Genomic DNA, 24,537 nt, shown 5'->3' on the forward strand with positions numbered 1-24,537 from the left:
GCGCAGGAGGAGGGGGTGTCAGGGTCTGTCTTCCCCACCACCACCCAAGGGAGCCAGGCGCAGGAGGATAGCGTGTGTCAGGGCTGTCTCTGCTCCTCTCCCCCACCGAAGGGAGCTGGGTGCAGGAGGAGGGGGTGTCTGTCTCTCCCCAGGGCCGGATTTCCAATTAGGCACAGTAGGCATGTGCCTAGGGGTGCCTTACCTCTCTAAAACTGTGTGCAAGACGAAGGTCAGCTGGGGGGACGATGCTGAAGATGCTGTGCCTAGAGGCACGTAAGGTGTAAATCTGGCCCTGTCTCTTCCCCACCCCCACCCAAGGGAGCCGGATACAGGAGGAGGGGGTGTCAGGGCTGTCTCTTTCTCTTTCAGTTTAACTGGGGGTGTCAGGGATGCCTTGCTTCTCTTGGCCTCCCCAAATGAGTTAGGCAGGGGAGGGTGTTTGTCAGGGCTGCCTTCTCCCCTGCCCTCACCCCTGAAAAAATGCTGAGGAGGAGGCATGTAAGAGCTGCCTCCCCCTCAGGAGAGCTGGGTCGGGGCCATGTGATGGTGTGTTCCAGGGCTGCCCCATTCCACCCATTTCCAAAGAGAACTAGACTCAGTGTTGGTCTGCAGAGATGCCTCAGCCAGTCCCATTCCCCAGGGACTTGGGCTGAGGGGTATTGATGTGCCCTCCCCATATCTTGGCGATGACCAAGCCACAAAGAGGCAAACTGACTTGCCCAGTGACTCTGTGGATCATGGGCTCTATTAGTACCTGGTTTACTGGACTAGTCTTTCCAAGGTTTTGACCTCAGGCATGAGTCGAGTCCATTCTCCTCTTGTGCTTAGCCTGCCTCCTTGTGTAGGGGGAGAGCTGGCAGTGAACTCGTGTATCTTGGCTGAGGTTGGTGCCTGCCTGTAAGGGAAGCTGTTACCACTGGAGGGTAGAGAGGGCTAATGGATTGCAAAGTCGAGTATTTTTTATACTGAATGAATTGTGAACAAGACCACAGTACGTTCAGGGCACTATTTGCATTTGTTAAAGATGTGGATACATTTTTAATGGTTCCCTTCTCCATAATTTAATCTGAAAACCCAATAGTCTAGCAAACTGTGAAACACTCTCACTGGGAGTTATATAGCTGGACACTTTCATAGCTGCTAAAATGAATTTTTTTTACTGTGTTTTGTTTTACTGTGGCTATGTAAGTGGATTCAGTGACACTTTAAACACTTGGTGAAATTTATGATGCATTCTGCTAGGCACTGTCATCATAGACAGTCTGGGCAGACTCTCCAGGATGTGGAACACTTCTCCTTTCCCAATTGACGCAAGCCAAAAATAAATCCTAACTTGAAAAAGACATTCAGCTGCATTTTCTTAAAACTTCAGCATTGGGAGCTGCTCTTAAGATCATGACGTTGGGTGAAACTTGCAGCACTTTCTGCCAGTGTTGGTTATGCAATGAGAAAGGGAGGGAGCTTCTGATGTGCCTTATTTATTTATTTATGTATAATATATGTTTTTTTTTTAATTCACTAGACTCCTGGTAAGTAAAGATGAGAGGGGGGAGGGACAGTTGTATGATCATCTCCATCTCTCTGAAAGGCAGTGTACTGCCCACTGAAAGTTGATCTATTGGATATTAATCAGATATCAATTGCAGAAGGACAGTTTTCTGCCAGTTTTCTCTTTGAGGGAGGAAAGAGGGATACGGTTAATTAACGCAGCTTCAGACCGCTGATCACTAATTATTGTTCTGTGGGTAGTGTTTTGTGTCCGCTGGAAAATACACAAAGGTAGAGTTAACAAAAAGTAAGTAGGTTTTATGCATGAAAGAAATCATAAGTTTGGTAGGATTGCTTCCAGCATCAGGTATGTGAGTGCTTTTGTTAACCCTACAGATATGGGGTTACTGCATTTCTCCCCCTTGGTCATGTTTGTAAAATAAATCTGGGCTGTTGCTGCCAAGGACCAGTGTAAGAGATTAGAACAAGTGTCTTTGTGAGATGGTGTTCTATAGTGCCAGAGAGCAAGCTTGGTTAGGTGTGTCTGTTGTGAAAAGTTCTGATCTGGCTGCTTTAGGAGGCTTCTAATGATGAAACAGTGATGGTGTTTTGACATCGGTTGTTTCTAATCTGATTTTCTGTCTAGTACTTCTGTAACTGACTGACCTGTTCATCTTCATTTGTCTTCCTCTGACAAATATTGTATTGTAAACTGTGGGAGTGAATCCTTATTGGGTTTTAGTGAAGGAAGCCTTGGCTGTGGAAGGGAGGGTAGACTGGATGAACTTGCAACGTTACTTTTATCTCTAGCATCATCGTGGTGTGAGTTTGATGGTCTCTGTTTAGTTTGAGATGGTTGAGCTCTTCTGTAAACCACCATAGTTTGGCTGTGTATGCTCTAGGAAGGCCCAAGTCTGATCTTCTATACAATAGTGAGGCTTCAGACAGGCTGTTGATGGATTTTCTGTAGCGGGACAAGTGGACTACTAATCTATTTGCCTTTCTTTGTCCCTAGAATGAAAGGTACTTTTTAACAGAATCTAATTATAGAAGGTTAAAAAGTAACTTATATTATTGATGCAAGTCACTCTTTCAGAAAATAGCTGGCACTAGTAAGTTAACTTTTTGGTTGTTTATGCCTGTATTGCAGCTTCTTTGGAGTTGATGATTATTATGGCTAGTCCTGAAAGCCAAGTGCACTGCTAAATCCAGATGTTTATTTTTCTTTAGTGGTAAATCTTTAACTGTGTGTGCAGACCTTGTGCACCAGAGAGGAGAGAATTGTACTGGTTGCAGGCAAGTGGAATTTGCAGTCCCCCCTCCCCCTGAAGCTTTCAGTTCTGAACATAAGGTCTGTAAACGCATTGGCTGGGAATTCTACTCTTCAATAATATTTGGAAGGGAGGTGAGAGATTGGTTTAATTGGTGTTGTCTCCAAACTGGTCTTTTGCCAATGCACTTATTTTACTGCATGATAAATCTATAGTTAAAATACTTTGTCCCTAGTTTTCCTCTTAGATAGCTGCTTCATGTGCAAGGGAGGAAAGAAATGATAGTAGAGCAGGATAGTTGTTTCCTTTGGATGGGGTTCTCCAGGCCTGAGTAAACGGGGCAGGGGGACTGCAGAAGCTTGACAGTTTCTAACTTTAGAACTTCTCGTGGAATGTACTTAATGCAGTTTCATCTTGCTGGGGGATTCCAGCAAGGTTGCTGTGGCTGGTGACTTCCTGAAAACCATCTTCAAAGAGGAAAGTCTTTTGGACAGCAGTTACATGCCTAGTCATTAAGCTCAGGTTATCTTTTGAGTTTAGGGGGCTAAGCTTTGTTTCAGTTACTGTTTACTTGCTTTTTATCTCTTGCCACACCCATACGTTAAGAGCAACAGTTTATTGATCTTGAATTGAGGACTGAAGTCTGCACTGGCCATGACTTTGCTCTCTCTATAGTCCATGGGAATATTCCTCAGTGGAGTCTTTCCTATAATCCTGCTATTTCTCCAATTTGTAGCTGTATCTCACTTAATTATTATTATTTTTATTATTGTAGCTGTACATTGGGGCTATGATCTTCTGCCTTGTTTGTGGATGGAATGTGCTCTGTGTACGGTATAAGGATTCCTTGTCTTATCGAGACTTGGAAAATCACTTGGAGAACAAGCAGCATGGTTGAGTGGACAGGGCACAAGGCTGGGATTCAGGAGGCTTGGGATCAATTCCTTGTTCTCCCACACAATCACTGTGTGACATTGGACAAATAATTTAATTTGGCCATAGGTTTCCCTTCTGTAAAATGGGGATAATGATACTTATCCTTTTTTGTGAAGCATTTTGAAGTCTGTGACTGAAAGGTGCTGGAGAAATGCTAATTGTTATTATTTTATTAAACAGTCTTTAGGTAAGACAGTACCCAAATGTTTTGAGTGGTGTCATTAACTCCCTGCCTGATCCACAGAATCAGAAGTGAAGGCTGGAGCAGCCCTTGCAAGTGCTGAAGCTCCAAGACACATGCTTGAGACTAAAAGGTCTTCACCAGGAATGCTTGGGTTGGACAGACATGAAAAGTGAAGAGCAAGATCTTTCTAGTCCCCACATCATAATGCTTTGTAATTATCTATTATGGAATTGAATAGGTGTCCTTTTTGGGTGTGTGGGAGGTCGGCGTGGGATGGAGGTTGCAGGCAGCTGTATGTTGGAGAGAAGGGAGGAGCAAAAATAGTATAATTCACACGCCCTCAGCTAACAGAAGTTACAGCTGAAGGGAAACCTAATGGATAGCTTACTTTGAACCTGGTCAGAAGAATGCCTTCTCTTTCATGTTGAACACAGACCTGCATAGTAAATAGAAGATTCTGCTGGACAAAGTGGACTGTGTTCTCCTGGGTCTCGCGCTGGTAGATCAGATGAATTTACAGGAGACTTAAAAACAAGAAAAACTCCTGACAGCTGAGTATCAAAAGCATGCTAGGCCCCTTGATGGGGAAAGGAAAGGCTTCCTTACAACACACTTTTAGAGTTACTGTTTTCTCTTTGAGATTTCAAACTATGTAAGACCTTTCAACATAAGATGAGGGAGGGAAAACAAATTGAATTTTCAGTTGGGGGACAAGCCAGATGTTCAAGGAAGGTTGGTATGGACAAGAAAAGGGGGAATTAAGAGGTGAGGGGATTGAGAGGGGTTAACTGATATAGTAAATAGATTGTATGTTTAATCTGTAACTCCTGAGGTTTTTGTGGAAGGGGACGGGAAATGCTGATGAATGATACTTATATTATTGTTTCAATGCTCCTGGCTCAGAAGTGTAAGTGAAACATCTGTTTTTGCCAAGGGGAAATCTGAGGTCTCCCTATGCATAAATGTACAGCTCTGGCTTCCCTCTTTTGAGATGTGAAGCCACCTCTTCTCCCTGAGGCTTTGACCTGTGATAATGATGAGGAAATTTCAGCTTCCTTTCCTGAAGGGTTAGCTTTGTTGCTTCCAGAACGTTTTTTGTCTTCTTGTAGGAAATCTGCTGTTGCTAACATAACTACTTCTATGGCACCTTATATTTGAGGATGTCTGAGCCCTTTAAAACTATGAATTAATTCAGCCTCAAAACACACTAGTGAGGTAGGGAGTTGTTAGTTTTTATCCATCTGTAAAATGGGGATAACAAAGTTTGGAGAGTTTGACTTGACAAAACTTGACCAGGAATAAAACTCCTACCCCTTGATTCTATGTCCTGTGCTTTAACCACTAGACCAGGGATTGTCAGCCTTTGGCACGCGGCCCGTCAGGGAAATCTGCTGGCGGGCTGGGACTGTTTGTTTACCTGCAGCGTCCGCAGGTTTGGCCGATCGCCGCTCCCACTGGCCGCGGTTCACCATTCCAGGCCAATGGGGGCTGCGGGAAGCGGTGGCCAGCACATCCCTCGGCAGCACATTACCTGCGGACGCTGCAGGTAAACAAACAGTTCCGGTCCGTCAGCGGCTTTCCCTGATGGGCCGCGTGCCAAAGGTTGCCGATCACTGCACTAGACAAACCTTCCTCTTTTTAAAGTAAATGTGCATATATGCATGCATACAAAATTGATGTAGTGTAGCAAAGAGACCTGTACTGGCAGGTGGAATCTGCACAATATGGACTTGCAGGTCTTGTGATCCTATGGATGACCAATTATAGAGAGTGCAAATTGGGAGTCTTCCTGTCTTGTTGAACTAGGTGCATGCACACAGGAATTTATCAATGAGCTGCCATTACTGCAAGGGATGGATGGTATCCGTGACTATTTTTACCCAGATTTGTGTATCCTGACATAAGAGTGCAAAAAGAGCAGCTTCCTTTGAGTTATTCTTTAGGTAAAGGGATGGATTGCAGAAGGTAGCAAAATCCCTTCTGTTTGTTACTAACTCTCCCTTATGCTCTCCTGGAGCACTTCATACCTGATATCTCTGGCATATATACTGTCCTATATATGTAAACCTTACTATATGGTGGTCTGCTGAAATCAAAGGGAATGTTTTCACAGGTGTAGCTGTGCAGTTCTACACAGGGCATACATGACCAGAAGGGTTAAATATTTTATTATTTCGAAGAGGGTGTTTTTAACTTCTTCTATCAGTTGGCTGAAAGCAGCTTCTCATACCAATGAATTCACACCATTATCCACTGGTTCTGGCCAAGAATCTTGCGTCTGTTCCTAAACTGGTTTCTTTGTCAGTAGAGTGAAAAATGTTTAACAGCTTTAGAGTGTGTTCTGTAGGGTTAATATTAATTCCCTAGTAGTGTTTTTCCCAAAATACTGGCAGCTGTTCTGAAGTTATCCTTTTGTGTTCTCTGACTGTTGATCTGAGAACACAAGCAGCACAAGTGCAAGTTTAACCTGCTTGGTCACCCAGGTTGTTTTACACATACTGATGTTTTTGAACAATTATTGTTAATACGAGGGCTGTCAAGTGATTAAAAAAATTAATTGCACGATTAATTGCACTGTTAAACAATAATAGAATACCATTTATTTAAATATTTTTGGATGTTTTCTACATTTTCAAATATTGATTTCAGTTACAACATAGAATACAAAGTGTATAGTACTCACTTTATATTTATTTTTGATTACAAGTATTTGCACTGTAAAAAAACAAAAGAAATAGTATTTTTCAATTCATCTAATACAAGTAGTGTAGTGCAATCTCTTTATCATGAAAGTTGAACTTACAAATGTAGAATTATGTACAAAAATAACTGCATTCAAAAATAAAACAATGTAAAATTTTAGAGCCTGCAAGTCCACCCAGTCCTACTTCTTGTTCAGCCAATCGCTCAGACAAACAAGTTTGTTTACATTTGCAGGAGATAATGCTACCTGCTTCTTGTTTACAATGTCACCTGAAAGTAAGAACAGGCGTTCTCATGGCACTTTTGTAGTTGGCGTCGCAAGATATGTACGTGCCAGATGCGCTAAAGATTCATATGTCCCTTCATGCTTCAACCACCATTCCAGGGGACATGCATGCATGCTGACCCACCCATTCTGGGGTTCTGCTCGATAACAATCCAAAGCAGTGCAGACTGACGCATGTTCATTTTCATTATCTGAGTCAGCTGCCACCAGCAGAAGGTTGATTTTTCTTTTTTGGTGGTTTGGGTTCTGTAGTTTCCTCATCGGAGTGTTGCTCTTTTAAGACTTCTGAAAGCATGCTCCACACCTCGTCCCTCTCAGATTTTGGAAGGCACTTCAGATTCTTAAACCTTGGGTTGAGTGCTGTAGTTATCTTTAGAGATCTCACGTTGGTACCTTCTTTGTGTTTTGTCATGCAGTGAAAGTGTTCTTAAAATGAACAACATGTGCTGGGTCATCATCCGAGACTGCTATAACATGAAATATATGGCAGAATGTGGGTAAAACAGAGCAAGGGACATACAATTCTCCCCCAAGGAGTTCAGTCACAAATTTAATTAACACATTATTTTTTTTAACAAGCGTCATCAGCATGGAAGCATGTCTTCTGGAATGGTGGCCGAAGCATGAAGGGGCATATGAATGTTTAGCATATCTGGCACGTAAATACCTTGCAATGCCAGCTACAAAAGTGCCATGCACATGCCTGTTCTCACTTTCTGGTGACATTGTAAATAAGAAGAGGGCAGCATTATCTCTTATAAACGTGAACAAACTTGTTTGTCTTAGTGATTGGCTGAACAAGAAGTAGGACTGAGTGGAATTGTAGGCTCTGAAGTTTTACATTGTTTTGTTTTTGAGTGCAGTTATGTAACCAAAAAAATCTACATTTGTAAGTTGCACTTTCACCACAAAGAAATTGCAGTGCAGTATTTGTATGAGGTGAATTGAAAAATACTATTTCTTTTGTTTATCATTTTTACAGTGCAAATATTTGTAATAAAAAATAATATACACCAATTTCAATTACAACACAGAATACAGTATATATGAAAATGTAGAAAAACATCCAAAATATTTAATAAATTTCAATTGGTATGGTATTGTTAAAACTGCGATTAATTGCGATTAAAATTTTTAATCGTTAACTCAAAAATTAATAATCGCGTGAGTTAACTGCGATTAATCAACAGCCCTAATTAATACACATTTATGTGTGTGGTATCATAATTGATGCATGCATGTCTATGCATGCATAGACAATCTTGCAATTTAAATAAGCTACAAAACATTTCAGGAGAGATTGAGTCTGGGGATTATTGATGAGGAGAAGGGATTCACTGAAGAGGTGGGTGTTAGGCAGGGGACTAGAGAATAAGCGGGTGCTTGATAATAGATGAAGACAGGAAGAGTATTGCAGGTTTTAGGAGTAGCATGCTAAAATTGCAATGGGCAACACATGTCTTGCAGAGATCCTCAAGATGGGGTTTCATTCTGCATTTTTTTCCCCTAGTGTGCAGTGTGAGCTCTAAACCCCAGGAGGAATCTAAGGGCCATTCACATTATTAACCCTTTGGAAGCTGAATACTTTTCATAAGGTTGCTCTGAACATTAATTTGGGTGGATTTATGCCAGTGTTCTGAGGGTTACAGCTAAACGTTGGAGGATTCAGGATTCCTCCTGCAGGTTCTTTCCCCCTATGGTCCTCAAATTTTGGATGCCCATCTTTCCCCTCCTGTCTGTTTCTAAGGATTGCCATTTCTTGCTAAACCTCTGGTTTGGAGGAGTGCAAGTCTCTTATTGTGGAATTTTTACTTTATTTTATATGTCGGCAAGTAGGATGATGGGGAGTGAATACTGGCATACGGAGGAGGGGGTTTTACATTAGTGTTGGTTGACCCTGTCCTCTCAGGAAATGCGTGGGTCACATTTTAACCAGTCCCTGGTTAAAAGATTGTTTTCCTGTCTTTCTTCCTTTGAACATGAGTTACTCACATGACAGCGCAGAGAACCACTGAGTTCTGTTTGAGGTGCTCAGATAGCCCTGAGTCTACACATGAAATAAGTTATTAAATAACCTGAAGGTGGAAAAGGGTACTCTCAGCAAATTGGGTTTAGGTATGGGGCGGTGATAAGATAAGTCCTCTCTACAATGGGATGTTCAATTGCATGTTTTTATAGATTCACAGATTTTTATTACCAGAAAGGACCATTAGATCATGCAGTCTCATCTTCCTGTGTATCATAGGCCACTAAATTTCACCCAGTTATCCATGTATTAACTTGTGTTTGGCTAAAGGATATCTTCCAGAAAGGCATCAAGAGATGGAGAATCCACTTACCCTAGGACAAGGGCTGAAATGCTATATTCTGCATCTGGAGACAGTTACTTGAAAGCATGCCTTTGTGCCAGGCCTCCTTACTCTGTAATTTGGAACAAGCACTGGGGTATTTGTTATGTAAATGGTGCTGCCTGTGTATACTGCAGTGGGAGAACTCTGCCAAATAGAAAACCAGTCCGTGTCCCAGGGAGTTTCCAGGCTAAATGCATGAGAGGGTACAAATCAAGAGAACAAACTCAAGCTGTCCCAGTATGGTCACTATTGCTAGAATGCTTACTGGGAATAGGTGGATATTCAGAAGCCTTGTGGTGGTGGTGGTGAGTTTGGTGTGCTTCAGAGGGCTGCTCCAGATGTCTGAGGCAGCATGGAAGAAGGCCTGAAGTCAGAAGTGGGTGAGGTTGCTGAAGAGTGGTTAGGAGAGAAGCTTGGATGGCTCAGAGGGCCTGTGGGGTGTGGAAGGAGAAGAAATACCCAGCTTTTTACACTCAAAGAGTTCCTGAAGCTGATCTAACTAGTGATTAGTCTCCTTGATGAGACAGCATCTCTGTGAAAGAAGCTGTGGCCCCAAATTGTACACCTCCTAAGAAGGCAACCAAGTAATTTAAAATCCCTCTTGGTGTTGGATTAGGAAAGGAGAAATCATCTCTTTCAGGGGCTCTTCTGGTTGTAGGAATGTGAATTAATTCTGTGGATTGATTTTAACATTATGGGATGATTTGTGTCTGTTGGGTACTGTTGACTGAAGGCATTTAATGTCATTGCGAAGCTGAAGTGGTACTGCCTTTGATAAAAGATTTTACATATCAAAGTGCTGCCCTATCAAAGATGAAATGGGGGAGGATTCTTCTACTGCATTAGAGAACCTGCCTTTTACCTCACTACCTTTGTCCTGACCTCACTGTCTTCTACCTCTCCTTCCCTCTTTCCTAGTCCAGTAGAAGCCTTTGTAGCATCTGCCTCTTGGCTGGAAGGACAGATATGTTGCAATGTCATCCAGGAGTAAACAATATTAATATTAAATCAGATTGCAGTGATTTCTTCCAAGTTACTGGCATGTAAATCTTCTAGAAGCTATTATATAGGCAGTTGCCAGGTGATTTGTTATCCTGAGCAATGCTGAGGTTTCAAGGCTCGCTTCTTTGAGTCACATTAGCAGGAATCTGACGACTAACTAGACTTGTATGGTCATTTGTCCTGGATTTGGTTTGCTTTACTTAAAAAAAGTCAAATATCTGCAGAAAACTGAACAAACTGCCTGATCTCTATCTTGAAGCAGTGTGTCGGTGGAATTGCAGATGGACTAGTTTTCTGCTTTATCTGGGCTTACAGCAAACAGGATGTAAAACCTTATCATAAGGACAGGGCTTTCAAGTTAGAAAAAGGAACCTTTGATTCTGCCTTCTGTGAATGAATTTCCTTTTCCATACCCTAGTGTTATACCCTATTCCATACCCTTCTGTTGAGCTACTGCTTGAAGCCCCTCTGTTACGTCACTGGAGGATGTTAACATCTCTTGATCCTAAACCAGCCAGATCTTTTCTGCTCACAAACGTTTAGCCCAGTTCAGCCAGGTGGTCCAGCTCCTGCCTGCTTGGAAGGATAGCATGGTTATAGCTTCCCTTTACAGTGGGATTAGAAACAGGAAAGGAATCTCTATTTCCCATGACCTGGGAAGCACTTATATGAATGTACCTGTTGCATAGTACACCTCTACCCCGATATAACGCGACCCGATATAACATGAATTTGGATATAACGCAGTAAAACAGCGCTCTGGGGGGCTGCGCACTCCGGCGGATCAAAGCAAGTTCGATATAACGCGGTTTCACCTATAATGCGATAAGATTTTTTTGGCTCCCGAGGACAGTGTTCTATATGGGTAGAGGGGTATGTGTAATTATGCAGTAAAGTCAAGGTGTGTAGCTGAGCTGCAGTATGTCTAGTAAGGGAGTACCCCAGATTATCACCCCCTTTCTGTATTTGGTTGTTCCCCGGGGAGGTGGTCTGTATTTCAGAGCCATTCTGAATCACTGATAATGTATTGCTTAGAATTATTGGGGAACTGGTCTGTCCAAGCTGCACAGCTGGGTGCTTGATTTCATTGTAAGAAGCTGCACCACCTAGGATGCATGACCCTTGATATGTGAAGTTGGAAGCTTGCTCTGAGTGAAAATTTGCCCAGTTGGCTGCCCTATTCAAGAAGCCTCTTGTCTGGAGCTTCAGTGCATGGAGGTGCTTAAGTTATTAATGGGGCTAATTAATTCCCACATACCCCACTATACTATCATAGAGATTAATTAAGTTCTGTCAAGTGAAGTGCCTCCTTTCTTTCTAAGGCAGGGGCGGGCAAACTTTTTGGCCTGAGGGCCACATCGGGTTTCCAAAATTGTCTGGAGGGCCGGTTAGGGGAGGCTGTGTCTCCCCAAACAGCCAGGCGTGGCTTGGCCCCCGCCTCCTATCCAACCCCTGACGGCTCCCCCGGGACTCCTGCCACATCCAACCACCCCTTCTCCCTGTCCCCTGACCACCCCTGGAACCCCTGCCCCTGACTGCTCTCCGCCACCCCATCCAACCCCCCCCCTTCCTGACCCCTACCCCCATTCAACTCCCTTGTTCCCTTCCCCCGCCCCGACCCCTATTCACACCCTCACCCACTGACCACCCTCCCCCCAACTCCCCTGCCCTCTATCCAACCCCCCCTGCTCCCTGCCCCGTTACCGCACTGCCTGGAGCACCGGTGGCTGGCAGCGCTACAGCCGCGCTGCCTGGAGCACCGGGTCAGGCCGCAGCTCTGCAACCGCGCTGCCTGGCCGCCCAGAGCATTGCGCTGGTGGCACCGCGCGCTTGAGGCTGCAGAGGAGGGGCTGGGGATTAGCTTCCCGGGCCGGGCAGGAGGGTCCCGCGGACCGGATGTGGCCCACGGGCCGTAGTTTGCCCACTTCTGTTCTAAGGACATGTGAAAGTAATATATTAATTCCTACTCTGCAGTTTAAAATAACAGTTTCTTTCCTTCCACAATTTGTTCTAGACAGGATCCAAGAGTGCTGAGCTAGGTATTCACTTAGCTTGGCAGATTCTGCTGCGGTGGGAGCTGCACAGACAGGAAATGCAGGCCTCATAGCTGATTCACAGAACAAATCTGGCCTGTAACAGAGAAGCAGAGCTGGCTTCATGACTAAGTGTAATAGGCGATGCTCAGGGTGTTGTGGAGAGGGCGGTACCAAGTATGCTAAGAGTGGGAGAGGTAGTTAAATGGGCAGAGCCTCTTGTGGAAGGAGTGCCTTGGTTGCTCTTCTGACTTGTGTTGAGGTGCTGTGAGAGGACATAGCAGAGGAACAGGATATTTTAAGACTCCTTCTTTCACTCCGTTTTTCTTTCAAAAACTGCAGTTTTCTCTTCTTTCTTTTAGACTTGGCAAAGCCTCCAGTAATTGAGCCAAAGGATCCGGAACAGCTGCTAATGCAGACGCCCCAGGGAAACCCGCTGCTGCTTTCCCACACCCTACAAGAGCTGTTGAGCAAGGACACTGTGCAGGTGGAGCTTATACCTGAGAAGAAGGGCCTCTTTCTGAAACACGTGGAGTATGAAGTTTCCAGCAAGGTAATGTGGGAGAACACTGGTGTCTGTGGGAGAACGTGTTCCCGTAGGAGTTTCCATGCAGTTGTTTAACCTGTATTCAAAAGCCAGATACTTTTTTTTTTAATCTGTTCAATGTATTGGTGATGCTGGTTTGAGTCAGGCATTCATGTAGGTATCTTTTACAGTTTTGCCACTGCAGCTTAATCCTAACCTCTGCTTTTCCAATATTGGGCCTCTCCAAAGCAGGGACTGACAAATACTGTTGTCGTTTTGTAAGGTGAATGGACATCTTCTGAGGACTAGAGTGTAACTACCAAACTCACTTGAAGACTAGACTGTATATGAATGCACATATGGCACAGCCAGCAGCAATGCAGGTTCTCCCATGCCACTGCCAATTCACTTCCCCAATCCTGACTGTAGGGACCACCTTTGGAGCAAGAGGGGAACTCAGTTTTTATCCCCTTTGTGAGACTGCTCACTAGTGTCTTCTGTGATGGGGTGGTGGTTTTTTGATGAGGCTATCCGTCCCATAAGAACTGGCCCAAGAGCACCAGCTCACTCCACACAGGTCACCAAAGAAGCAACTGTCTGACAGTGTTGTAGCAATTTTCAGTGACTACTGTCCTTAGCCAGAGTCATCTTTGGATCACAGGTTTGAGAGACTTCTTATCCCATTACCAATTCCCTGAGCCGTCATTCTTCCAACAGTTCTCTTTCTGTGTAATGAGATTCTTCATAAAGAGGCTTGGGCACCAGCTCAAATCTCCAAGAACAAATCAGACTGCTGATTGCTGAGCAGATACGAGGAAGTCCTAAGAGCTGTATCCATTGTGCTCCAGTTATTTGTCAAGTTGGGTTATTTCTGAAATTGCACAGCTCTGCAATAAGAACTAGCAGTGTACGATGCAAATGTAATGTGGCTGGATGTGATGACATTTGGTCTTTTCAACATGCTATTCCATCAGCCAAATGTGTTTTTTAAATGACTTGTCAATGTGCCTTTCAAGTGTCTCTCTTTATATGCTACATCACTCATTTTGGACCCAAATTAATCTCCAAAACCTGGGTGTTCTCACTGTTCATTCCTGCAATCTGACATCAGAAATGCAAAAGTCTTGAAACTAAGGTTATAAGGAACTTCAGGCTGTTTTAGGAATCCCACAACAATTCCCACTTTCTCCTCATTCTGCTGCATGACTCACTAAAAAAGGTCAAAGAGCTGGGTTTTGGAGGGCTGAGAATTATGTTTGCTTAAAGCTATTTTGCTTCCCCTGGCATTAGACCTGGTTTGGTGGATGTTACCAGGAACTGGAATCGTGACTGGAGTACATCAGCATTGAAATACTCCTTAATGATGATAGGGTGCTCATTGCAATTGTATTGTTCCTTTATGTCTTTGTGTGATGCAGGAGAGAGAGACCGGTTTGGTGGAGGAATTATGTGGAATCACAGCAAGTTTAGGGACATCTATCACCTCCTTCCAGTAAACCACAGAAAACATCTCCCCTTTCCTTTATAAAATGTCTTTGCCCCCATGTTTTGTGTGTATGGAATTTGAAATGTGCCCTTTGCTGAAACTCTTGTTCCCAAAGGGACCTAACCCACCAGCAAGCTATCCAATTTATATTAAGCCATCCAAGTGCATAACTGAGAGGTGGCTGGAGGGTTCTGTGTGACTTTTTTTTTTTTTTTTTTTTTTTTTTTTTTTTTTTAACTGTTAGCTTAAAGCAAGTGATCTGCAAATCCAAGAAATGTACCAGCCATTCTCTTAAATCCCACATGTGGCTTTAACTTTACTGAAATGCTGCTATTGTTCCTGACTGGGTATTGTGAGGTTTCTTTCTCTATTGCAGCGCTTCAAGTGCTCTGTGTACAGGCGATACAATGACTTTGTGGTATTCCATGAGATGCTGCTTCAGAAGTTCCCATATCGTATGGTGCCTGCACTTCCTCCAAAGAGAATGCTGGGAGGTAAACCTGGGTCTTCCTAGTGACTGAATGGGCTCTGGTATGAATGTGCTCATGAGAATACAGTCAAGAATGCACGTGTCTCGAAGAATCCATAGCATTTGTTGTTCTCTGGTTCAAAAAGCAGTGCTGACAGTGTAGTGTGACAGCGTACCTTGGGGAGGCCAGCACTGCATTGCTGGAAGTCATTTTCAGATAAGACATTAATGTAAAGTTCCACTGGTGACTCTCCAGGTGTAAGTTGAAAATCCTATGGCATTCATGAAAAGAGTAAGGCTAGCCCTAGAGTGAGGGATAGACCTAGAATAGGGTAGAGTTTCAGCTATTTCTTCCCCAGTAAAGTAGGTTATAATGTCGGTGGTCCTGACGCACATTGACTAGTGCAGAATGGCTACTGTACCATTAAGCAGTTGCAGCATGTACTGTAGCACATTGCTTTGAGAAGTGCTCTGAGTATGAAAGATGCTTTAGATACCCCTTCTCTCTTCTGTGGTGGGAGAACCATAAAGATGGAAAGTGGGGAAAATTATTTGCATATGAAAAGGTTTAAATACTCCAAAAGAAATTAGTGTATAAAAAAATGTTCACATCCCTCAGTGAGAGTGTGGCTTACTCCAATTTTTCTTTGTTCAAGCTTATGGCCTTTATTTACAAGCACAGAGACTGTAAGTAAATAGGTTCTCCAGGCTGTGTCATCTCCCCCGGAAACCTTTCTATACCAATATTGGCCACGTGAATAAAGTAACTATGCATATATAAAAGGTATCTTCCTATCAGAGAGATTCTTGTTCTTCTCTTACAAAAATCACCTATCTCAGGAGTAGCTTTTTTCTTGTTCTGCTTTAAAAACAGATTGTCTAGTTATGTAGAGTCAAAATAGAAACTAAAAAGATTAATGATGGGTTTGGAATCAGACTATCATTTCCTTCATATTCTAATGGTTACAATGTACTTGTGGATAGTGAAATACTCCAAGCTTGACTACACATCAAAGCTACTTTGGATATATTTTTCTCTAGTCTGAAATCTTGACACTGTTTTTAAGTTTTATTTTTATTATTTAATACATTACATAAGTCTTTTATACAGTTTTGTTTCTGCTTTATCTGCTAAAGAACAAGCCTTTCACTGTCTTGTCTTCTGCCCATATTGCCAAGCTTAACATTTCACACTAAATTATTCATTTAATTTAAGGAGTCCACATTATGCCATAGAAAAAGAAGAATCAGAAATTAGTGAACGGTTCTGGCGCAGGGTTTAAAGTGAACCAGAACAGGCCAGAATGATAATTCTGGAGCTACTCTGGTCGTGTTGTCAATTTCTGCAGAATGTAAGATGTCAGGGGCGTGTTTTTTTTTTTTTTTTTTTAAATATAACTCTTGAGGTTTCAAGGATAATTATTGAATATGATCTAATGCAGTGCAGTCTGTGAGAATTTGAAGACCTACAGCCTGAAACAATACCTGTGAGAAGAGTGACCTGCTCCTGTTAATATTAGTGGAGAGCTGACGCTTAAACCTAACAATAACTAATGGCACCAATACTGAATGTCAACACTATTTCACTGCTGATCATTTTATTTAAGAGGATTTATCAGTGAGTACAGATATCATAGAAGTTAGAGACGCAAAACATCTACGAGGTTATCGTTTTCCAGCCCCATATTAGTACTGGATTATTCTCTACTATATATCTTCCACTCCTTTATTCTGTGTGTTTCTAAATTATCCAAATGTTGGCACTTCCATCACTTCCCATGGGAGACTATTCTGTAGTCCAACAAATCTCCCATTTAGGAAGTAATTTGCCTTCTGATTTTTTTCCCCATCTTAATTTTTCCTTTTTTTTTTTTAAATCTCCTTGTTGCTAGTTCTCTCCAGGGTTGTGTATGAACCATAAAGAAAGGGAGTGGCAGGAAGCAATTGGAACGGAGCAGAGTTTCACCACTCTCTCCTTCCCTTCCATGCACTTTGACTTGAGTTTGTCTTTCCATGTGTGGTAGTAAGTACCGATGACCTAGAAAACTTTACAAGAAACAGAACTACTGTTAAAATTCGTCCTGGTAATTGCTGTTTCACTGCATGTTATCAGTGGGTGGATATGTCTAGTTAGATTAATAAAACACGGAAGCAGAATGGCAGAGCACAAGGTTTTAGTGGACTTGTGACTCGAGCAACTGAAAATCACTTGGTAGTTAAGGATCATTATGGGACCGCTGGTGGCCAACAAACTCAAGTTAAAGGTGAACTGGGAAGCAAAAGGCTGTGATGCCCTTCACTTGTCCCTTTATGATGTGAAAATGTTGCCAGGGACAATTCTAATAAGCTGTGGTGGGGGGGTCTCTAGGCTATTTGTGTACTTAGAAGGCTGCATGGTTTTCTTTGCAACCCTTTCTTCTCCCTTAAAAAAACAAAGAGATGCTACTTTTTTGTTTTGTTTTTGTTTAACTTTACAAATATCAGCTCTGGCCTTCACTTCTTCCTGGAAGACTTTAGCATGATGTTTGAATTACTTGGATAAGGACATGACAATAGTCTGAAATCTGAGCCCCTCCCATTTCCGGGAGGATGAGTTGCTGAACTTCTTGTAGCCTGACAATTAGGATCTAGGAGAACTGCACCTTAGGGTTTAGTTTATTGTGAATTGTCCTCCAAAGGTCTCAGCAAAGTCTTCCATAGAAAAGAGGAAAACCAGTTTTAACAAAACAAAAAACAAATTAACAACAACAAAACACAACACACCAAACCAAAACAAAGAAAAAAATCCCAACCCAAACAATGTATGGGGCAAGGGAACTTCTGGGGAAAATATTTTGAAGCCATCTTTCCACAACATAAAGGAGCAAAAAAGGGTACAAATGTTAATTTTGCTTGGCACGTCATCTATTAAAGATCTGGGATGATTTACTTGTCGTTGGACCAGAATTTGTAGCTGGTGCTTATAAAAATTATCTGTATTGCAGTAGTGCCCAGATGCTCCACACAGGATAAGAATCCCATTGTGCCAGATGCAGCATAAAAATAAAGGAAGAGAAGCTCCGGCTATGTCTACACTATAGATCTTGCAGCGGCTGCAGTTGCGCTGCTGTAAGGTCTCCCGTTTCGCCGCTCTTTGCTGTCGGGAGAGAGCTCTCCTGTCAGCATAATTAAACCACCCCCAACGAGCTGCCGTAGCTATGTCAGCGAGAGTCGCTCTCTCACCAGCATAGCGCTGTCCACATTGGTGCTTCTGTTGGTGAAACTTAACGTCGGTCAGGAGTGTGTTTTTTCACACCCCTGACTGACAAACGTTTTACTGACAAAAGTGCTAGTGTAGACATAGCTTCCCTGTACACAAGAGCTTGCAATCTAAGGCTCCAATCCTGCAAATTCACACGTGCTTAACTTGACTCACCCGGGTAGTCCTGTTGAGGTAAATAGGTGCAGAAGGGTTTGCGGAACTTAAGACAGGCTGTAACAAACCATTTGAGGGAGTGGGGGTTTGCAGTGTTCTGCTAATCAATGGCTAGACCAGTGAACCCAGCAGACCTGTTGCATGGAGCTGCCAGAAGGCACAAGTAGTACTGTTCTTGGGTTTTGCTGCAGATGTAAATGCAAGGGAGCAGTTGGACTTGATGCTGCCTTTCCCTCTTTCTGAGCCTGTTGCAATGCCTGATGCATTAACACTAATGTAGTGTTCCCTCCTGTAGCTGACCGAGAATTCATAGAGTCTAGGCGGCGGGCTCTGAAGCGTTTCATTAATCTGGTGGCTCGACATCCCCCTTTCTCAGAAGATGTGCTCCTGAAGCTCTTTCTCTCCTTTAGTGGCTCGGTGAGTATTTGTTGATGATGCCACGTGTATGCATATCCTCCTGTGCACTGGGAAACAGTTACCGAGTTTAGAGCTGCCTATTGCCTGCACATTTGTCATCCCCACAATTGTGATCCTGGCTACAAGGGGCTAGTGGAGCATATCGTCCACACTAGGTACTTCTGCTACTGGACAGTGAGATGTGTCATCTCTGCAATGCTGTAGGCATGATCTCTTGAAAATAATGCTCTTTCCTGTGGCAATATATGTCACACCACTCCTTATCTCTGATACTCCCCAGAAAGGTATTTGACCAGGGGAGAGCTAAGAAACGTTGTTGTTCTAGGACTTCTCAGTCTCCTAATGCAGACTTTTAGCACAGGAAGAACTTTCTCCTCAGACGAATACAGCATTTGAGGTGGAGGGTTAACATTTGTATGTGTTTAAATTTTTGGGAAGAGGGTGATACAGGAGTTGGAAATTCATAGAGAGAGATGGGTCAGGGCCTACAAATGGGCTCAGTATATGGAATCACTTTTTTCTCTGCCGCTTTGGCATGAGAGGTTGATTTTTCCCTCCAGGAGGAAGGGTTAAATGCCATGAAAAGGTGGACCCTTTCCGTGTGTAATAAAAGCAACCATCAGCTGTGGATTGTTGCTTTAGTGCATGAGGAGGCCCAGGTTTTAACAGGATTGAAATTGCCTTTCATTGTCACTGTGGGAATTGCCAGATGGGTTGAATTGGTTGGTTGGTCGTTTCTTTTGCTTTTCCAGGATGTGCAAAACAAGCTGAGGGAGTTGGTCCAAGGAGTGGGAGACGAGTTCATGACTTGCCAACTAGCCCCCCGGGCCAAGGTATTTTTCTTTATGGTGCATAATTGCAATCTTAATCCCGGTAGCCCATGTTCACAAGGTCTTGTATCTGTTGGGTAAAAGAGAGGGGCTGTAGTTGAAGAGGAAAGGAACAATTTCCACAGAGAACTGTAAGGGACCTTCTTTTGACTTGATCTTCTGTTTTCTTCATCACAAAACATATAGTTGGTTATTTCCAGGCCCAGAATGTCCAGCCTGGGTCTGCTTAGTAAAATGGTACAAAATTAGTATGAGAGAAGTGTTTGTCCAAATGCACATAGTTTGAAAGTTCATCCTGTCGCTTGCTATTCCTTTGTGTCATCATCCCTCTCTGTCTATGAGAGAAGCTATGAATCTCACCATGGTTTGTTTGTTTGTTTGGGGAAGGCTGCTGTACCCTAGTTGTGTATCATGCTTGCTGAACCTGACATCACTGCTCCCCTGAGTTGCTTGCTTTTGTGGAAGTTCAGCCTGGGGTGAGGGGAAAATAAAGCAGTGAGTGAAGGGTTAAATGTTGCTTATGGGTTTAAAAAAAAAAAAAAAAAGAGGTCTTTACAGCACCTAGCATAATGGGGTTCTGGTCTGTGACTGGGGCTCCTAGGTGCTATCGCAATACAAATAAATAATAAAGATGGTCCCTTTATTATTCAGCAGTCCTGCCCCCTATGTGTGTATTATTCACAGTGCTTGACACTAGGGACTATTCAAACTTTTACTGATGTTAGCTCTGCAGAGCAAACCCAGCTATGGGAGACTGAGGTGGATCCTATTGTGGCCCATGCGTCACGAGTGGAATTGTTAACTAAACTCTGGTTGCACAATCTTTTACTGATGAGGTACAAGCCAGAAGCAGCTCAACTCAGCTTGTAATACCTGGTTGAGTTTGCAGGGCTGGAGTCACTGATAGGCCTGGAACATCATAATGCCATTTTCAATGGCTCCTCTCAGAGCATAAAACCATTTTCGGTATCACCAGGTTACTACTCCTAATCTCTCTCTTTGTGACTTATCATGCAACGGAGTCCATTACTAAGCTTTCTTTTGCTGCCTCAGGACTTCCTCCCAGCCGACATCCAGGCCCAGTTTGCTGCCAGTCGAGAGCTTATCCGAAACATCTACAACAGCTTCTACAAACTGCGGGACCGTGCAGAAAGAATAGCTTCCCGAGCCATTGATAATGCCTCAGATCTTCTCATATTTGGAAAGGAACTAAGGTAGATTAGTGTGTGAGGATGCCCTCTAGAGCACATTCTGTGAACAGCCTTGAGTTTTAAAGAGAGCAAGAGATGTACCAGTAGAATGTCTATGGGGCATGTACTTCTGAAGACGCATGGCACAAACCAGGTTCACTTTTTCCTGTTGCAGAGAGAAGAAAACATAGTGGGTGTGTTCCCCAGGGTGAGGGAGAGAAAACAGCATTGACATTCTGCATCTGATTTACACTTGCATGAAATGGTGCAGCCCCCAAGTACATGGGTGTGTGGTCGTGCACATTCATAGACCCTTTTACATGCTGTATATGTTCACACACACCACATTTTTGTTTTAAATTGAAAACACTAACGGGCTTGCTAGTGCACAGTTCCTTTCATTTTCTCTCATTTGTGTGTGCATACTCTCACCCACATATACATATCCCAACCTGCTATCACTGCACTTTGCTGCTAACTTGACCTTCTTGGGGAGTAGGTATAAACTTATTGCCACCTGATTCCTAGGGGACTCTATTTCCCCAGAGCCTACTAGTGAGTTTTGAGAGGGGGAAACTTCCAGTAACTGCTGGGATGGGTAAATCATCAGACCAACCTAGCTGCTTAGTGGGATCTTACTCACTGCCTCTTCTTTCCTCTGCCAGTGCTTTGGGCTCAGACACGACACCACTTCCCTCCTGGGCTGCTCTGAACAATAGCACGTGGGGGACTCTGAAACAGGCCTTGAAAGGCTTGTCTGTTGAATTTGCGCTGTTGGCCGATAAGGCTGTACAGCAGGTGAGTTCCTCTGCCATTTGCTTCTCCTATATAATCACAATTGCATTGAGCATTGAGAGAGATGTTTTTTGCCTAGTGTCGCCTCTTGATTCAAAGGCCTTCTAGGCATGGGTGCCCGAGAAAGTACTCTCCCTTTCTTAGCAGCTATGCAGGCATTAGTCTAAAGCCATGTCCAACTGGCCAGATATGCTACTGGGCTACATGTTCTGACTGGTGGAATTAAAAAACTCAAAGGTGTTAAATGAGGAGGGGAAAAGTTAAATGTGCGGGGAGCCTTTTTAAAAAGGTTTAAAGAATAAAGTAAATAGTGACTGTCCCAAGCTGTCCAAGAATCCTGCACTCTGCCTGGCTAAGATCATATGGGGAATATAGTCCGGCAAAACCTGTTTCTGTATCCAGTTGTGACCTTCACCACTTGTTAAACACTACATGAAACTCATTCCGACAGAACACAAGAGGTCTTATTGCTGTTGAAACGGCATAATGTGATGACGAATAACACGAGCACATGACAATCCAAAAAGACGAGTGATAGTTTCTCTTCACTGCAACCGTCACTTCATGCTGCTAAAGATGTTCTGAGTGCTTTACAGATAAATAAAACCAGTTTCCTGCACCAAGGAGCCTAAGTTCTAGAGAGCCACATTTGTGACACAGACATAGGCAGGGAAAAGGGGCATAAGAAACAAACAAGCAAGTGCTGAAGTTTAGCTGGTGTCTTGTCAGCTCTGCTTTTTGTTTCATTAAGTCTTCTAAGGAGGAAGTGCTGGTCACCTGGAATAAGTGTCTTAAGGAGGGAAGATGAAATCCTGGTGGATTCTATGAGTGCAGGGGTTCCAGACAGAGCTGCATGGAAAACCTCAGAGGACTCATGATGCCAACTTCTTGTTGCAGTGATCAGGCAATCCGAATGCTGTTCCTACTCCAGTTAGTTCTGTGTTCATCCTGGTGTCCAAGCTTAAGATCTCCAGTCCCACTGTGAGAGCTGCTTGATGTAGCTATGTAATGGCTGGTGTGCCCTGGAGATTCCTGTGGAGGGTCAACATACTGAGTGGGTTTGTGGAGCTGTGATGTGAGCTCTTGCCAGGCTTATATGAAATGTACTTGTCTCTTGTTTTCTAGGGAAAACAGGAAGAGAGTGATGTGGTGGAGAAGCTGAACCTTTTCCTGGATTTACTCCAGTCCTATAAAGTGAGTGCTGCTGTTTCTCTGCCAGTGAGACAGTTGTTTAGAACAGTTTTGTGCTTTTTAGAGGGTGTAACGCCAAGTGAATGGAAAACTGGCTGGACAGTCAGTTCAGAGGCAAACTGGCATTATGTAGAGTGAGGGGAGTGATTCTCCCTTGGCTAGCTCTGAAATGTTACTGATCTGTTCTTGGCTCATGAAAAGTTTTGTGGACACCAGACCTTGCAAGGAGTTGAAGATATCCATCTGCTTCACTTGTAGGAATCCGCTAATCTTTTTCATAAGTCAGCTATTTTGGGGGAAGGGGAAGTGAATGAATTAGTGGACCTGCCTTTTACATGTGAAGACATTAGTTCAGTTACAAGTGAAATTAGTTTTACGATCTCAGCCTACTCCTTCAGGGACACCCTGCAAAAAGCAGCTAAATACAGTTCAACACAGTTGGCAGCCTTCCTGAAGAGGGGCCCTGTCCAGGATTGGAATAGCAGGGCACTGCAAGCTAACAAGAGGTTAATTAGCAATGTTTAATATTGAAAAGGGATACCCAGATAGGAAGTTTGGTGTTGGTAAAGTTCAAGGCACATTGACAGAGATGCAGCTTCAGATCACCTGCTGTACCCTCTGTTTTGGCTCAGAACAGTTCTGGTTCTCATTTAAAAAAAAAAAAGGCTTTATTTGAAATACTCCACAGTTTAGAAATTTAATGGGACACCTTTCATGCCCTCAGCTGTGTACCTCCCAGATGTGCATGTTCTCTTCTCCCCACCCTCTCCCATGGCCCGCTTTCCTGTATCTAGGCTCTGGTATGGGGTGAGTACTAGTTGTTTCCCTTCTTCCTGAAGGATCTATGTGAGAGGCATGAGAAGGGAGTACTGCACAAACACCAGCGAGCTTTGCACAAATACAGCATGATGAAGAAGCAGATGATGAGTGCCACTGTGCAGAACAAGGAGCCAGAGTCCGTGGAACAGCTGGAGTCACGAATTGTGGAGGTAGGGCAGATGTTTCTGTGTGTGGGAGTGATGGGTAGCATGTGTGTTGGATGGAAACCTCTTCCTAATACTGCCATAATGTGGCTTATCAGTGCTTTTGGAACAGGCAGAAAGGGTCACCCATAGATCTTAGTCTTATTCAAATTAATTGCTGTGCTGTAAAGAATTTGCATTTGTTCTACTGAACACTTACTGCTGGTGTTTGGTATCCAAAACAAGGTGGTCCAATATAGCTGCCTGTAGGAGGTGCAGAAATGCACAGTCTGCATGGTGGAAAGTACTTGCTATGTGACCTCTCCAGTTGCTGCAAGCAAAATGGGCACAGGACTGCGTTTTTGATTTTTGGTAAGTGCTTGAGTTACAGGGTAGAGAGGAGAACTTGTGCTCTGCTGGTGTGAGTGGACACTGAGGATGATGCATTTCTTCTGCGACCCTTGCATCACCCTTCTGGGCAATGAGGTTAACTGGGTTTTTTGTGTCTCAGCAAGAGAATGCCATCATGACCATGGAGCTGCGGAATTACTTTTCTTTGTACTGCCTGCACCAGGAGACACAGCTAATCCATATCTACCTGCCTCTCACTTCCCACATCTTGGGAGCTTTTGTCAACTCCCAGATCCAGGGCCATAAAGAGGTAAGTTCTTCAGTCATCTTGCCTCCCTTTCCCCTGTTGAAAATACGTATTTGAGCTGTTTGTTTTCCCCTCTTTCTCAAAGAGTGGGGCTGTCCTTGGGAAGGTGGTGCTGACAAACCCAGGGGAAGTGTAAGTGTGTATGTGTATTTTTTCCAGTCCCCGCACTTCCCAGGGTGACTTTAGCTTTGGAGCTGTCTGAGAATCATCTGTGGAATGCTGGGTTATTCAATTGTGGATGCTGTATATTTGCTAGATGGATTTGCTTTTTTGCTTTGTGTTAAACAGAAATTATATAGCAAGAAAAAGGACCTAATACAGGGGTGGACAAACTATGGCCCGTG

At 43.4% G+C, this 24,537-nt stretch overlaps 1 protein-coding gene across 3 annotated transcripts in view; it reads left to right on the plus strand.

The window, feature by feature from the left end:
* The window catches only part of SNX8 (sorting nexin 8), a 29,128-nt gene that overhangs the window by 238 nt on the left and 4,353 nt on the right, over window positions 1–24,537 (plus strand). The window contains exons 1-10 of one of the 3 annotated variants that reach the window (XM_024215053.3): window positions 2,775–2,839; window positions 12,617–12,807; window positions 14,643–14,760; window positions 18,446–18,567; window positions 19,320–19,400; window positions 20,451–20,611; window positions 21,253–21,385; window positions 22,508–22,576; window positions 23,413–23,562; window positions 24,047–24,196. In XM_024215053.3, the coding sequence (XP_024070821.1) occupies window positions 12,667–12,807; window positions 14,643–14,760; window positions 18,446–18,567; window positions 19,320–19,400; window positions 20,451–20,611; window positions 21,253–21,385; window positions 22,508–22,576; window positions 23,413–23,562; window positions 24,047–24,196 (1,125 nt within the window). In that variant the 5' untranslated portion in view covers window positions 2,775–2,839; window positions 12,617–12,666. Of the gene's footprint in view, window positions 1–2,774; window positions 2,840–12,498; window positions 12,517–12,616; window positions 12,808–14,642; window positions 14,761–18,445; window positions 18,568–19,319; window positions 19,401–20,450; window positions 20,612–21,252; window positions 21,386–22,507; window positions 22,577–23,412; window positions 23,563–24,046; window positions 24,197–24,537 lie in introns of those variants that run through there. The other 2 variants (XM_024215055.3, XM_024215052.3) reach the window with 2 other exon arrangements.

The sequence above is a fragment of the Terrapene carolina genome, unplaced genomic scaffold (genome assembly GCF_002925995.2).
Source record: "Terrapene carolina triunguis isolate 2854851 unplaced genomic scaffold, T_m_triunguis-2.0 Scaffold93, whole genome shotgun sequence".
Lineage (NCBI taxonomy): Eukaryota > Metazoa > Chordata > Testudines > Emydidae > Terrapene > Terrapene triunguis.